Source organism: Vipera ursinii, assembly GCF_947247035.1.
Source record: "Vipera ursinii genome assembly, chromosome: 12".
NCBI classification, from domain to species: domain Eukaryota; kingdom Metazoa; phylum Chordata; class Lepidosauria; order Squamata; family Viperidae; genus Vipera; species Vipera ursinii.
This window is the reverse complement of record NC_139525.1, coordinates 10,008,808-10,025,998: the sequence shown is the minus strand read 5'-3', so window position 1 is coordinate 10,025,998 and position 17,191 is coordinate 10,008,808. Positions and strand designations below refer to the sequence as shown.

General features: G+C 44.3%; 1 protein-coding gene across 1 annotated transcript in view; it reads left to right on the top strand.

Annotated features, from left to right (window-relative positions):
• The window catches only part of DACH2 (dachshund family transcription factor 2), a gene marked incomplete at both ends in the record, with an annotated part of 260,062 nt that overhangs the window by 120,236 nt on the left and 122,635 nt on the right, over positions 1–17,191 (top strand). Inside the window, one exon of the mRNA XM_083372037.1 lies at positions 6,747–6,862. Within this exon, the coding sequence (XP_083228163.1) occupies positions 6,747–6,862 (116 nt within the window). The remainder of the gene's footprint in view (positions 1–6,746; positions 6,863–17,191) is intronic.

Below are 17,191 nucleotides of genomic sequence, written 5' to 3'. Positions count from 1 at the left end.
ATTCTGGGAGTTGAAGTCCACAGGTCTTACAGTTGCTAAGTTTGAACACCCCTGATTTAGCGCAATGTCTGACTCTAACCAGCTGTGAACCACACAAGACATGAACTCTCAGTTGGCGTTCATCTTGGGATTCAGAGTTTAGATCCTTATTCTTTGGGCTATAGTTCTGATGATTGGGCTCCTGCTGTTCAGAAATCCCTGAGGATTTCCGGCATTACAAATGTAAGTGAGAGGCGGTGCTACTCCTCCCTGTTACTCAGATGAAAGAAATGGGACCAGCGAGTAGCACTGATTTGTACAACAGGAGCTCAGAATGTCAGTAGATATTCCTCCAAAACGTGATTAATGATCATGGGATTAGGTGAGTGTAAAAAGAGATTAAAGAGGTTCATAGTGTGGTAATGTCAGGTTCTGTTAGCCGAAGAATATTAATCCCTGAAAAGTAACAGCAGCTGAATATTCTCCTTCAGTTTTCCTAAAATATTTAGTGGAGCCTTAGTCCAGAATAAGCAGTCTATACTCTGTGGCCCCTTGTCACCTGGAGAAGCACCAGCTCACTCCAATAAAATTTAGTAAATAAACGTTGAATTTTCATGTTGCCCTTGGAGGGAATAAAGTTTTATCTTAAAACTTTCAGTTAAAAAAGAAAAAAGCTGGGGGGGGAGGAAAGCCATGGCAAATCTAGACAGCACACTAAAAAGCAGAGACATCACCCTGCCAATAAAAGTGCAAATAGTCAAGGCTATGGTCTTCCCAGTTGCAATGTATGGCAGTGAAAGTTGGACCATAAGAAAGGCTAAGCGCCAAAGAATGGAGGCCTTTGAACTATGGTGCTGGAGAAGACTCCTGCGAGTCCCTTGGACTGCAAGGCGATCAAACCGGTCAGTCCTAGAGGAGATCAACCCTGATTGCTCTTTAGAAGGCCAGATCCTGAAGCTGAAACTCAAATACTTTGGCCACCTAATGAGAAGGAAGGACTCACTGGAGAAGAGCCTAATGCTGGGAAAGGTTGAGGGCAAGAGAAGAAGGGGATGACAGAGAATGAGGTGGCTGGATGGAGTCACTGAAGCAGTAGGCGTGAACTTAAATGGACTCCAGAAGATGGTAGAGGACAGGAAGTCCTGGAGGAACATTGTCCATAGGGGTGCGATGAGTCGGACACGACTTCGCAGCTAACAACAACAAGCAGCACTAGAAAGCTATTGATACATTGAATTGTAGTTCCTACGTTTCCCACTGAACTAATTGAAGAAGCTTCTTGGATGAGAAGAGAAACGGTTTCAAGAAAAAAACACCCAAGAAAGTCCAGTTGCCTTTTGGAAAAGCATCTTTGGGACAGTCATGAGCTGGATGATTGAGAATCTCCCTAGACATTACATCTTCAAATATTTCTATACCCCATTCAGTCTGATCAAGTAGGGCGCTTCATGATCTGGAATGTGTGCACAATAGAAAATCATGATATATTTAACCACAGTTTGTTAAATACATTGCAACAGGCTGGATTGCTAATGTCAGTCAGGTCAGGTGCTGTTCTGATCTGGAAATTTTCATAATTCTTCAGGTCTCACGAAGCCATCGGACAACTGTAATGGGTAAACTTGCATTTCTCTTTCTTTCACAGTTAGTGCTATCATTGGTTTATCCAGAGGCAGAAAGATGGCTGGGTCTCTCGGTCTGGTTCAGAGGTAGATTGTGATTGTCCTAAGGTAGATTGTGATTGGCTTCAAGCTGCCTTTGATGTAACCATTTCTATGTTTCTTTTAAACTAAGCCTGGGTTGGCTGGGTTTAGACATTGTAATTATTAGTTGACAAGCCACGATGGCTTTATTCAAAGCATGCAAAGCTAGCCTGCCCAAAATGATATCTTATCATGAGGTATGAACCAAGAAATAGTGTTTGCAAGCCTGTAATAATTCTTGAGATGTAACTCCATTGATGGAGCTGTGGCGTGAACAACATTTGATGCATCAGAAATTTTACATAGGTCCCCAATAGGAAAAAACCTGCCAGCTAGTGCATGAAACCTGATACGCATATACATTTTGCCTAATAGCATCATGACACGTGGGTTGATATTTTGACCCTCTAGTCCAGACATGTCAAACATAAGGCCCTGGGGCCGGATCCAGCCCGCGAAGTGGTTTCATGTGGCCCGCGAAGCCATCCTGGAAACAGTGAGGGAATGGCCCCCACTGCCTTGGCCCTGGCCCAGAGACCCTCCTCCTGCCAGAGACCCTCAGATCTGTCCCACTCCTGCCCAGGCTCCCATAGGCACCCTTGATGCCAACGATGTAGAGCTGGCCACGCCCACCCAGTAGGCCACACGCATTCTAGCCACGCCTACCCAGTAGGCCATGCCCACCCTGGCCATATCCACCCGGCCCCTTGAGGGCAACCGCAATGCTGGTGCGGCCCTCAGTGAAATTGAGTTTGACACCCCTGCTCTAGTCTCATGCCTTGACTTTAAGTTTAGCACATCCTGATATGTTAAGCCAACATTTTTGTAGTGTCCATACCTAGAAATTAGCCAGACAAACCTGCAGATATTGGATCAGTTAGTCTAATAGCATCACAGGAAGATATGGATTGCGAACAAAGAAACACAAAACAACACTGGTCTTTTGTGTTGCTGGAAAATGATCTATATGTTTGCTTTGTGTTGGAGGTGAGTTTATTATCTCCCTATCCCCAATAAAAATAATATTGGCTGAGCACAAGTAATCGAGTAATTAAGCAAAAAAAAACAACCCCTCTTAATAATTTGCTCATGAGCAATCACCATTCAATTAAAAAGCAATTAAATGGTTATTTGTGCCCAGCAAAATAAGGCGGTCCTCAAATCAGTAACACAATCAATATTTTCACTGCAACAGGATGCGGTTGAGATGGACCTTTTAACCTGTACCGATTAAATTGTCATCAGACTGTTTCCTAGTTAAATCGCCACATGTTTATTTGTCTTGATTAGTATGCAAATTCACATCTGATTCTAGTAAATTTGGGAGTGCACCCATAGCGAGGGAGGTGGGGTCCGGATACAATTTGCTTCTAAATGTTGCCATGGTCAAAACCCCACTCATTTTTGCCTTGTGTATGGAAGATATTTTGCTCAAGTTTTTTACATGCTAAATCACAGTTTGTGCAGTTTTGGGTTGTGGCCATTTATTCCACAACTGTTCAAAGTTAGGATGGTGTAGTACAAATGGTACATACCTACAGGAGTCCGTTTAGTCGTTTAGTCCTTTTAGCTTAGGTATCACAGCATCCCATAGTCGTGTGATTGTGCTTGGGCCACTGGGCAGCTGGCTCATGATTATGACTTTGCAGCAAACCACGATGACATTCCACAAGCAAAAATCAATGTGGGAGCTGGCAGGAAATCAGAAGTCTCCATCAGCTGAGCTCCTTACTTAAAGATGGCATAGTTCTTGCTTAAAGAAGGCAACCTGGAGCCTGCTGGAAGTACCGTAGCTAAGTGATACGATCACATGATGTCATGCATTACTACCATGTCACTTTAGTGACAGAAATTCTGATCCCAATTTCTGTCACAACCTGAGGGCTATTTGTATGAAGGCAGCCTAGCCGGGGTTTCAGATCTTGTGCTCGCTGATGGCTCCATCAAGTCGGACCAAGTGGCATTTTCTCCATCTCCCACAGAGGTAGAAGTAGTTGCTATCTCCGCAGGGTTAGCCGTAGTTGCTAGTTGAGGCAAATCAGGATTCGCAGTCTCCTGTTCAGTTGTCATTTCTTCTGACTGTTTGTTGATTTCCAATCATAAATAAAACTGCAGCGGAAGATTAACCAAGAGTATCCAGTTTCACTTCTTAAGTGTTAGAAATTGACTGAAAACCGACCACAGTAGACACATCTCAAAATGAATTTGTCAGCGAGCGCTGTTGTGTAGCAGGAAGAGCAAATGATGTGGCAAGGTTGTTGACGCAAACAAGAGAAAGGATATAAGGTTTCCTCAGAAGAACTGACGGATTTTCCAGTAATTTTTCCTAGAGTGTTTTTTTCAGAGAATGCAAAGGTTTATATTGTGTTTTCAACCTGATGGGTGCTGAAAATGTTCTTCCAGTCAACGCAACCTCACTTAGTGCAGCCCTGAGCCAAAACCTCAGTAGCTCATGAGGCCTTGAGCTGAAACTTTGGCCTAGGAAAACGGATAATGAAATTCATCCTCCTCAGAATTGTGGATTTTAGATAGGTAGGTAGGTAGGTAGGTAGGTAGGTAGGTAGATAGATGATAGATAGATAGATAGATAGATAGATAGATAGATAGATAGATAGATAGATAGATAGATAGATAACCTTTATTGTCATTTTTTACTGTGGGCACAATGACACACATTAAAAATGAAATTCAGTTGCTTGCTTTTGGGGCCTGCTTATCTCTCCAACTGGAAGCAGGCCTACTTCCTTTGACAATTGTGGGTCATTGCAGCCACATATATAGAGACCTGTGGTTATTGTAGTAGATGCTCTGATAATTATCTAATATATTAAATATAAAACGGTAAAAATGCCCTTTACAGGTGCTCCTTGACTTGTAACCGCAATCGAGCCAGAAGTGTTAAGCAAGACAGTGGTTAAGTGAGTTTTGCTCCATTTTACGACCTTTCTTGCCACCGTTGTTAAGTGAATCACTCAGTTGTTAGGATAGTAAAATGGTTGTTAAGTGAATCTGGCTTCCCCCACTGACTTTGCTTGTCAGAAGGGTACAGAAGTTGCAAAATGACCCCGGGACTCTGCAACTGTCATAAATACATGCCAGTTGCCAAGGGTCTGAATTTTGAGCTGGGGACTATGGGAATGCTGCAATGGTCATATGTCACTCTTTTCAGTGCTGTTGTAACTCTGAACAGTAAACAAACCCCCAGGTTGTTGGGGGCAATTAAGCTGACTTTGTAATAATGCCGCTTGGGGGGTGTATGAAAGCCCTAATAAGCAGGCATATACATAGAATGAAGGCTACTGCTAAGCTTGTAAGCCTCCCTGAGTCTTCGGAGAAGGGCGGGATATAAATGGAATTAAAATAAAAAATAAAAAAATAAAAATAAATCGAGGACTACTTGTAGTAAAGTTTAGCTCCTGATAATGATGTAGAAACAAACTGAAGTCTAACTGCTATTGGTACTGCTATCGTGACAAGAATACAAAAGTTCTTTCCCATTGCCTTCTTCAAGGAAGGGAGGGAGGGAGGGAGAGAGGAGAGGGGGAAAAGAAGGAAGGAAGGAAGGAAGGAAGGAAGGAAGGAAGGAAGGAAGGAGGGAGGGAGGGAGGGAGGGAGGGAGGGAAGGAAGTAGAGGGAGAAAGGAGGGAGGGAAGTAGAGGGAGGAAGGAAGGAAAGAAGGAAAGAGAGGGAGGAAGGAGGGAGGGAGGAAGGAAGGAGGGAGGGGGAGGAAAGAAGGAAGGAAGAAGAGGGTGGAAGGAAGGAAGGAAGGACGGACGGACGGACGGACACAGGGCCTGTTCCTTCGTATCCAAGATTATTGATCGTGGCATAATGGATTTAAGTTGCAGGAAGGCAAATTTTAATTAAAAGCTTTAAAAAAAATCTAACATTATGAATGGCTTGGCTGTTTGTAAAGTAACCTTGTAGAAGGTGAGCATTGAAATAATATTCATTTTGGGGAGGCACAATTTTCCAGAGTGTTGGATGACCACTGACAGAGCTTTTTAAAAAGTGACCGTGCTAGTTTTTTTTTTGCAAGCCACCAGTAATGTCTGAACTCCTAATGCGAGAACTTCCGTGTTAAAGCAAACTGATCTCGTGCAAGTTCTGTCCAGTGAGGGTTTTACTCGTTGGTGAACATGGGACTTGCGTAAAAGTGAAAACCAATTGATTTGTGGCCTCGCATAAGATCAGGTGTCTTCTGGCTGGAAACCAAGGTGAGGTGAAAGATATTGATCTGTGCAACAAATTTGATATCATACTATGCTGTTTTGTATTGCGTAGGACTCTCCCGAGTAAAAAGGGGTTGACAGCCCCCCCTCACAGGTTGTCAGAAGACTCAGAATAATCCTGCCTTTGATTTTCTACTTCTGTATCTAATGTTGTTAATATTTTTTTATACTTACGATTTTACTTGTAAGCTGCCCATAAATACTTTTCAGAGTGAGATGGGCAGCATATAAATGTAAAAAAACAAAACAAAACACAAATAAATAAAAAGTAAGTCACCCCATCAGGAACTCCTGAGCAGAAAAGTGGCCTCAAACCCTCAGGAGCAGGGAAATAATTGATTCTTCTATTTGCTTAGTGGGAATGTGCCGCACATTTTTCTTCACGCCCTTTAACTGTCAGGCCCAAGAACTCGGGGCTGTTCAAATGAGTACAAGTTTATTCCATGCTCTCCCTAAAGAAGAATCTGAACTACCAATGGTCAAGAGAAATCGGTGGTAGATAAGAGTCAGTGGAATTCAAGATGGATGGGATTTAGATCTCTCGTGGGCGCAAAGGGATGCCAAACTAATGATGCTCTTGGCTCCTCCCTCGGTCTCAGCCTGGTCCTCTCCTACATTAACAAAACTTTAAGAATCCCACAGATAACTTGTAATGGAGGATGGATTGGTCACTTTGGAGTTCAGAAAGAGTTAAAATTCTGACAGCAGAAACCAGTAACCAAGGAACCGGCTGGTCAGGGCCTTAAAAAAAAATCGATGCAAAGTACATTGCTGATGCAAATCCTCTTGACAAAAGAGCACTTAAAGTTTATTTTCACTTTTGTTTCAACAGTTCACGACCGGGGAGACCCCCCAAGCGCTCTCTGGGGGTTGCGATACAAGAGAACACGCGCCTGCTTCCCCACGGAGTGCCAGGCCTCTTATCGCCGGGACTTATCTCTCCAACAGGTAATAAAATCCTTTGGATGCTTCGCTCCCTGCTTCGTACTGTGCAGCAGTTGAAATAAACTAATATTGATCTAACTGCCTTGTCCTTCAGGGCTTTTTCAAGCTTTACCAGAGGTTACATTATTGGATTTCTTGAGCATTCATGAAACCTCTCTCCAGCCCCCCCCCCTCACCCCACGTGGCGTTGCTGAGCTGACTAAAACCTAATGGATTTGCAATTTAGTTCTTCATTAATCGTAATTTCCTTAAAGGGAAAGTGCCATTAGATGCTTGGTCATATGATATGGGGAAAGGTTGATTTCAATGCTTTGGAAGGGCCGCCAAGGGTACTTTTTCATTTACCTGGTATCCGGGGTGGGGGTGAGGATGGGGGTGAATTCTCTCTCTTCTTTGCTTTCTTCCGAACTCAGAAGGGATCATGGCGACAGGAGGAGAAGGGCGGCTTCGTACTCAGTGGTGGGGAATGTTAATGGTGTTTGGCTTCAGGAGTGCAAGGTGATAAAGAGCATAAGAAGCTGTACAGATAGTATAGATTGCAAGGGGTTGTCCATCTTGCTAGACCTTTCCTGTGATAACACACAGTGGGGAGTTTGAGGTGGTGGAGGGCAGCAACGCAGTCAGCAGGGCCAATTCACTAAACATTGCTAGGAAGAAAATTGTGATGCTTCCCATTTCATATATCAAAGCTGGCTTAGCCAACTTCGATATATGAAATGGAAAGCACCACAATCTTCTTGCTTGCTTGCTTGCTTAGCAGTGGGGCGGCATCCTCTGCTGTGCATTCATGATCCCTTTGGAAGTATAGGGCTGGCCATCAGATGCTCCGTGCTTTCTACTAATGCCTGGCTACCACCTTTCAGTTAGAACATAAAACAGGGGTCTTCAAACTTGGCTCTTTTATGACTTGTGGACTTCAAATCCCAGAATTCCTCAGCCAGCATGCCTGGCTGAGGAATTCTGGGAGTTGAAGTCCACAAGTCATAAAAGGGCCAAGTTTGAAGACCCTTGACATAAAACATAGAATCATCAAGTTGGAAGAGAACTCAACCCTCCTGCTCGAGCTGGAGACGCTGTATCATTTCAGACAAATGGTTGTCCAGTCTCTTTTTGAAAGCCTTCAGTGATGGAGCACCCACCCCTTCTGAAGGCAAGCTGTTCCATTGGTTCATTGCTCTCAGCGTTAGGAAATTTCTCCTTAGGTCTAGGTTGCTTCTCTCCTTGGTTAGTTTCCAACCATTGTGTCTTGTCTTGCCTTTTGGTGCTTTTGGTCTAATGGTAGACCAAGAACAGTTGCAGGAATTGGGTATGGCTACTCTAGAGGAAAAAAAAGGACCATAGGGTGACATGATAGCAGTATTGCAATATTTGAGGGGCTGCCCCAGAGAAGAGGAGATCATCTTATTTTCCAAACCATCAGACGGCAAGACAAAGAACAATGGATGGAAACCAATCAAGGAGAGAAGCAACCTGGAATCAAAGAGAAACTTCCTAACAGTGAGGACAATGAACTAGTGGAACAGCTGGCCTTCAGACATTGTGGGTGCTTCATCACTGGAAGTTTTTAAGGAAAAAAAAATGAATGCCTGGATTTTGTTCATGAGACTGTAGGAAAGTTGTGGCACTTGTAAGCGTGAGGACCGGATGTAAGTAACTTTTCAGCGCTGTTGTAACTTTGAAGGGGCGCTAAAGAAATGGTTGTAAGTTGAGGATAACCTGTATGAACAATATCAGTGAATCTTCACTAAGCAAAATCCCTACAACGTGCATCAAAATAATGGGGGGGGAGGAAGAATGGAAGGGAGGGAGGAAAGGAGGGAGGAAGGAAGGAAAGGTTGGCAGGAAGAAAGGAGAAAGGGAAGGAAGGAAGGAAGGAAGGAAGGAAGGAAGGAAGGAAGGAAGGAAGGAAGGAACGAAGGAAGAAAAAAAAAAGAAAGAGACAGAGAAATACAAGCTGTTTTGAATTATTCCCTGCCTGGCTGTCTGCTGTCAAAAGCAGATGAGGAAGGCCAAGGGAAATAAATAGTGATAACTTATGATGGCTGGTCATGAATCCTGCTCCCCAACTCTAATCACATATTGAGACGTCCACATGTACAGTATTTCAAGATGCAGATAAGACGCATTTTGTCACTCCTGCTGCAACCCTTGGAATACTAAAACAAACAACAGCGGAGACATATCGCAGGACTCACCCCACACAACTCTAGCCTGAGCCATTAACAACAGCCTGACATTCAGCAAGTTCTGCCAAGGCAGATTTTTTCCCCCCTTGGCATGCAGATGAAATAGGAAGAGGAATAAGGCATGTTTCTTTGCCATGCTGTCTTCACCTTCAAAGCTTCGACACTTCACTATGGGAAACATCATCCTTAACATTAAGGTTTCCCCCAAACAAATGGGAAAAAAAACCCAAAACCAAACCACGGCCAGTGTTTCCATGTCAACGATTAATCTTTAAACACCCTTGTAAACACATCTGGAAAAGAGCAGCGTTGATTTTTGTAAAGCACCTTCACATGGCCGTTATAAGGTGTCCCTCATCCCATCTCTTGTTCCCTTTCTCCCTCCGCTTCACTCACAGAGGCAGAGATACAAAACACTCCTACAACAGGTCCTCAGCTTATAACTCTTAAGGGAGACTGCCCATTACAGTCAATAAGCCGTGATGGTTGTACGCTTGTTGTATGACCCACCCAATTGTGCGACCTTCTTTGTAGCGGTCGTTAAGCAGTTGTTAAGTGAATGCTGAAGTCATTAAATGAACCAGTGGTTTATTCTGGGCATGTGGGGTCTTTTTGTTTTTTGTTTGCTAAATACGAAGTAAATTGTTTTGGGCAAAAAACCCTCGTGACTGCGGGTCGCTGCAAACAGTCATAGGTGTGGCTGTGTTTCCCAGCGCTGGCTGTTCATTCACATGACTGGGGCAGGCGGCGATTGTCAGAACTTTGACTCTGGGTTGTAAGTAGCCCCAAGATTAGGTCTGTCAGAACTTTGGAGTGGTTGCTAAGCAACCGGTCCTAAGTCAAGGATTACCTCAGCCCATTTATAGCTGTTCAGAAAGTTCTTGTTTTGCTTCCCTCCCGCCTAAAGCACGTGAAGATTATTTTTCGAAGACAAACCTGCAGCAAACTACTTTAATGTCTAAAGGCTCATAATGTCGTTAATTTACAAAGAGCATCGAGGTTGCCCAATTACACAAAATCCAGATTTGATTTTTATTTTATTTTTTTTTTGGATTCCTTCACCTTGGCTTTGCCACCCTGACTTTTCCCCTGGGGTGGAAAGGATTGATGCTAGCCACGTTCTGTCACTGTGACAAATAGCATCTCTTCTTCCGTTCCATCTGCCGTGCCCTCGGACTAAGCCGGGACGAGAAGGAGCTTGCACCGCACAGCCAGTAACGCCTCTGAGTAGCACCTTGCGGGTTTCTTATAGGAAAATCACAGATAATAAAAACATCAGGTGGGTAATATCTGCGTCTGGACACTGCCCCTCCTTATATTGATCCGCGAAAGCTCAGGGAGGGCAGGTTTCAGTCGGGGGCACTGCAAATGAGGGATGCAAGGTATTACTTTTCAACGGGCATTTTGTTTGGGTGTGTTATTCAAAAACAGCTCCTTTCTCCCAAAGCCTTCATCTCTGGCATTAAGATATTCGTTGTGCTGTGACAGGATTCTCTAAACCTGAGAGAGGGGAAATGGGCGCTTCCAGAATATAGGCAGCCCTCAACCTCTGATCACAATTTGGCCCACAATTTCTATGGCTAAGCAAAGCAATGGTTAGGTAAGCTGTGCCTCGTTATACAACCTTTTTGCCACCGTTGTTAAGCGAATCACTGTATTTGTTAAGCGAGTCAGGCTTCCGCCGTTGACTTTGCTTGTCAGAAGACAGCTGGGCAGGTTGCAAATGGTGATCAGGTGATCCCAGGCCTGTCCTAAATACCTCCCAGTTGCCAAGCGCCTGAATCACACGTCTCCATGGTCGGAAGGGTGAAAACCGGTCCTAAGTCACTTCCTTCCGTGCTGTTGTAACATCAGACGGTCACTCAATGAATGGTGGTAAGTCAAGGACTACCTTGTAACGCCGAATAAGAACAGCTAAATGTTGTGATATCAAAGGATCGAAAGCTCTTGCCCATTAAACTGCGGCTGAGCTAGAAAGGAAGATAGAAAACAGACACGAGCTGAACAAGGACCAACTTAGATTGGTGATCTCCGTCCCCTGCAGCCGATGTAAACACATATGAGTGGCCAGGTCACGTCATGTGACCACGGGGATGCTGCAACGTTTGTAAGTGTGAGAAATGGCCAAGTGTCGTTGTAACTTTGAACGAAACACGAAACAAACGATTGTAAGCCCAGGACTTTTTAAATTATTATTATTAACTCTTCTGTTGTTGTGCAATAAACCAGCAGGCTCAGAATCTTAGTACAACAACCCGGTAAGGTAGCTTGGGCTGAGAGAGTATGAGTAGCCCAAAGTCACCCGGATGGTTTTCATGGCCAAGGCAGAACCTGAACTTGCAGTCTCCCACTTTCTAGCCTGCTGCCTTAACCAGTAGACCAGGGGTCTTCAAACTCGGCCCTTTTATGACTCATGGACTTCAACTCCCATAATTCCTCAGCCAGCGTGCCTGGCTGAGGAATTCTGGGAGTTGAAGTCCATGAGTCATAAAAGGGCCGAGTTTGAAGACCCCTGCAGTAGACCAAACTGCTCTCTTGAACTTCTTTTCTTGGGGAGGATCTGGCCTTGCTTTCTGTTTTAGAGGTCCTCTTAGGTTTACTGTTTTTCCAAACAGAGCTTATCCCAGGGGTCCCAACCCCCAGTCCGGGGTCCAGTACTGGGCGGTGGCACGCCAGCAACCAGTCCGCACAAACAAGCAAAGCCCCATCCACAACACCCTAAGCCATGCACCCTCCGGTCCATGGAAGAACCTCTCTCCACGGAACTGGTCCCTGGTGCCTAAAAGATTGGGGACCTCTGGCTTACCCCATTACGCTGTATATATTGGCTAACTGGTGTAGGTCTTTTTACAGTTTTCCCTAATGGAGAAACATTTGAACCATTGTCCCACAGGGAGCTCTCCGTGGTCCTGTTTCCTGCCATCTTTTTTGACATACGCTTGTAGTTTGGTTTAGAATGCCCATTGTTGACCTTGGAGGTCATTTTAGAGCTGTGCCATTATCTTGCCTACTATAATCAAGTTTCCTGGCAAGGATCTTGATTCAAGGGGAAAAGATTAGGTCGATCATTGTTTATTGACAGCAGTTAGCCATCAGGTGTCCACAATTGAAGATCTCTCTAGTTTCCTACAACCCTGAAGCTGAGCTGTCATTAGCTGGGTTCGTAAAACAGGCTTAGTTTGTGGTTTGTTGGTTTTGTAATCCCAGTCATTTGTGGTCGATCTGTGCCTAAGACAGAACCAGAACTCACCGTCTCCTGGTGTTTGGAAACAAAGTCACCCAGCTGCTTTCATCCCAAAGGTGGAACTAAAACTCACCATCTCCTGCTGATTGGTCCAAAGTCACCCAACCAACTTTCATGCCTATGGCGGGACTAGAACTCACAGTCTCCTGGTTCCTAGCCTGGTGCCTGAACCACTAGACCAAACTGGCTCCTACAGAAATCCATAACATGCAGTTTTGACCCACAAGTCCTGGCCTTTCCCACATGTCTCCTGTTGAAGTTTTATCAAGAGTCCATCCTTCCTAGCTTTCTAGATCAGCCAAGGTTGTTCGCTCTGTTTCGAATGTACCGTTGTGATTTAAAACCCTTGTTTATTGCATGATGTTACCTCAGACATCGTGCTTTGCTTGAGGTATTATCTTGGTTGCCTCTACTAGAATGTGGACTGTGTGTCATAATAACAAATCTTTAGTGATAATGGCACCTTTTAGAATGCCTTGATTGATAGTGATGCCCCCTTTAGTCTGTACAACTGAGGGGAATATTGTAGGCACTTAAACTTGCTTTGGATGGGAGAAAAGCAAGCCATCATGCTCTTTAAGATGTACAGAATCCCAAATTAGATAAATATTTGCTTTATGGCCACGGCATTTAATGTAACACGCTTGCCATAATTTGCTGCATTTTCGACAGGCTGCAAATAAGAAGTCGGTCTACCACTCTATAAAAATGCAGTAAATTAGATTAGAGCGACTTCCCCAGAAAGTAATTATTCCGTGTATTTATGAATTGTAAGGGGGCCCTGTAGTTGCTATAACAGGCATTTATTTCCTCAGGACAGACTTAAGTAACCAAAATATGGCAGGGACGGACGAGAGAGGCTGTTTGTGTTGCACGGAACTTTTTGGAAGTCAGAAATCTGCCTGGATCATAATTCCAATGGCTAAGATTTTAGAAACCAGTAGAGAAACATATTCCTGGGTGCGATGTAGCCCAGGGCTTCCTTCCACTAAAACATAGAGGCGGTAACCTTCGTGAAATTCTTTCAGTGCGTTGAAAGAACATTTCTGCAGTGACTTATTACGCTGGGTAAGGTCACCTTTCTGTTTTATTAACAAAGGAGAGTTTTTTTAGATCGTGGACTTTGATTTTGGGAAAACGTGGCTGGAGATAGGCAGGCACGGATGTAGGAAAAAATGAGTTGAAATCCAAGCCCTGTGCAGGTGTTACGAGGTCATTCTCTGTGTAGAAAGTATTCAGCTTCCCAGTTTCATTCCTACAACAGCTTCCTTGTGAGGTAGATTGTACTGAGAGAGGCTGGCTTAAACTCTTCAGTGAACTTTTATTTAAATAATTTACCTGGATGCCCATCTCACGGCAGTAAGTCTTGAGGGGTGTACCAAGCTTAAAACCCAGCCATCAAAACGGTGACATCTTCTAGTTTAATAAAACGCACAATAGCAATAGCTTTTAGTCTTATATACCACCCCATGTTTTGCAGCAGAGGTCCCCAACCTTTTGGGCACCAGGGACCGGTTCCATGGAGCGAGGTTTTTTTTGCGGATGGGAGGGGGTGTGGTTTTGCGGGCTGCCTGCATCCAATGGATGGGGCTTTGCTTGTTTGTGCGGACCGGTTTCTGGCATGCCGTGGCCCGGTGCTGGTCCACGACCCAGGGATTGGCAAACCCTGTTTTACAGCACTCTGGGCAGTTTACAAGATAAGCATGACAAGTAGTGCTCGACGTACGACCGCGATTCAGCCCAAAATTTCTGTTGCTAAGTGAGACAGTTGTTGACTGATTTTTGCTCCGTTTTTACGATCTTTTCTTGTCAGAGCTGTTAAGTGAATCACCGCAGCCGTTAAGTTAGTAAACCGGTTGTTAAGTGGATCTGGCTTCCCTATTGACTTTGCTTGTCAAAAGAGGAATCACATGACCTTGGGACACAGCAACAGTCACAAATAGGAACCGGTTGCCAAGCATCCAAATTTTGATCACATGACCACAGGGATGTGCAGTGGTATGAAATGTGTAAAAAAAACAAACAGTCACAGGTCACTTTTTTTCAGTGCCATAGTAACGTTGAACAGTCAGTAAATGAACTGTTGCTATCAAGGTTCCGACTGACGAACCCAATCTAGTAAACACCTTCGAAGCTTTTCAAACTCTTAACATAAACCTTTATTGAATACATCATTTCGGCATGCGTGCAAGCAAATCCAGCTCTGGCAAAACCCCGCCCAACCCCATATATAGTAAAAGTATGGAATCCCCCCTCCTCCTCCTCGGTTAGATCACGTTGTCCAATTAGGAGGGAAATTATTATTATGAGAAAGTGTCTCTAGGTCTGGCCAGACACCTGGTGAACCGTCCTTGGTTCTCACGGTCTGCTTTCTTGATCTCTTGAAGTCTGCATTCCGATCCCTTCCCCTCTCCCCAAATTCGTTGGCAAACTGAGAAGCAATAAGTGTCCGACCAGCAAAAACGTGCTTCAAACTTGACAATTGCAGGTTGAGGACTTATTTGCATATATTATTTGCATTATTACTATCCATACCCCGTAGAGGTTTTGTATCAAATTATGTGGGTTGTGTGTGTATGTTTACTTCTGTTCTGTCAAGTTCTCATCCTATGCTAAATAAATAAATAAGAATATGCATAATTTGCATATAACCATCAATCAACAACAGAGGTTGACTAACCTGTTGGACCAAACTCCTGGAGTAACAGCTAGTTGCGTTGCGGTGTCTCCATCCTCAGTCAACCCCTACTTGAGAAATTCATATGCATTTTATTTCAAATATTTAACATCTGATGGTTAGCACATGGTGAACCAGCAGATCCAGTTCACCAGATCTGCTGCCCCCCCTCCCCCCAATGGATTGAATGGATTATTTTGTAATTATACTAAGGGGCACCGATCAATTGAACGTTCTGGAATGAAGTTGAACGGGAAGACTTCCCTCAGTTCTGAAGATCTCATGCAGCGTTTCCTTTTGTCAAATGAGTATGTGAGCTTTGAACTATAAATATCTGAAGGAACTTTTCCAATCACCCAGAACCAATCAAATTGAAATATTTGACTGGAAGCAGAAAATTCAATGAAGTGCATTTAGCAGGATTCCAACAAAGCTTAAAGTTTTACTTGGGCTATTTTTATTGAAATATTTGTACTGTACATATTGTAAAGCATGAAAACTCATTAGCAGAGTTTTCCTTAAGGTACTGTGGATTTTAAAAGTGGAAAGAGGGAACTAAAGACATTAAGAAAGAGAGCAGCCAAACACAAGTTCTTTCCAAGATAGTCCTGTGGATCTCTTCTGTTTTAAATAGGATGTGCAGCTATAATCCCTGCCATTATCCTGTTAAAGCAAACCCTAGGCTTTTTATGGCCCATGGGCCACATCCAGCCTTTTGGCTGTCCAGCCAGTGGCAGCAGAGGTGAGGAGTGGGGTGATGGCCCTCCACAATAGTTCCTGTGACCCCTTGGGAAAATTGCCCGCCCCTATATTAGATGAAGATAATGACCCAAATGTGCTTTTCCAACAGGCAGCTGAACTTTCTTGGTATATTTTTCCTTGAAAACGTTTCGCTTCTCATCCAAGAAGCTTCTTCAGTTCCGACCTATCAGAACTGAAGAAGCTTCTTGGATGAGAAGGGAAATATATTAAGGGGGGGAAAAAACCTCAAGAAAGTCCAGTTGTCTATTGGAAAAGCACCTTTGGGACAACCATGACCTGGATGATTGAGAATCTCCAAAGACGTGATGAGAATTTTGATCTAGGCATATTGCCCGCTCCGTAGCTGGGGAAACAAACTGTGAGAAAACCAGACCCCTTCATATTTTCCTCCTGAGATTGCTCATATCTAGGGTGGATAGATAAGTAGGACTGTGGACCAGCACCCATCTGTGGTCCTCCAGAAACTGGGTTGTGCAAACAAGCATAGCACCATCCATGCGCCCATGGGATCCAGGCAACGTGTGAAACCACATTTCTTTCCTCCCCACCCACCCCCACCCCGTCTTTGGAAAAAACACCCTCCACAGAACCGGTCCCTGGGGTCCAACGGGCTAAGCAATACCTGTTAACACACACACCTCTCCTCAAACTGGCTGGTTTGCCCCTGCCAGATGGACCTGTGCAACTTGGCTGACTACACAAAATGGAGCATCTGCTCTCTGTGGGAGTCTGCCATTCCTGAGTTCTGGAGAAAGCACGGTTGGAATGCTTCTCCTTGTGAAACGAAAGAAATGAGCTCTTTTTCGGCTCCAGTCTGCTAGCTTATGGCTGCCTAAAACCAGCTTTTAAAGGGAGCAAATGGAACCATTGACTTCTAAACCAAGAGAATAGGTTAACACCCCCCCCCCAAACCTGGGCTGTGTTCCAGTGTCATTAACATCTCAATAGTTTCAGCTCTCATATGCGAAAAACAACAACAACAACAACAAACGCCAACCCACCTCTGCCCTGTGATTCCCCACACACCTTCGGTGTTTAGCCAAGTGCTGTTGACTTGGCTGTGGTTATCCCGGAGCAGGTGACTAAATTACCCTGAAATCAGGCAGAAAATTTCCTCTTCTGGTCACTGAAGTGAATCCGTCCAATGGTCAAGTGGCAAAGCCAACCGCCGTCTAAGAGCCCTGAGAACTGCCACTTCCGATAAGTCAAGTCTTCAACTAGCGTGAAAGGGCGTTCTTTCATTACGATTGCATTTATTATGTTTATTTCAGTTGATCTATTTAGCCAATGTGAATCGGTCAGCACCCCGGCCTTTGGATGCGTTCCATCTGTGGGAAACCATGCTAAAATATCAAAGGACCTGTCACTGCGGATTTATTCATCATCCCAATGTAGAGTTGACCTACATAAGCAAGAACTTACTCTTCGGGGTGGTGGGAGGGAAGAGCTGGTGTGGTTTGGAA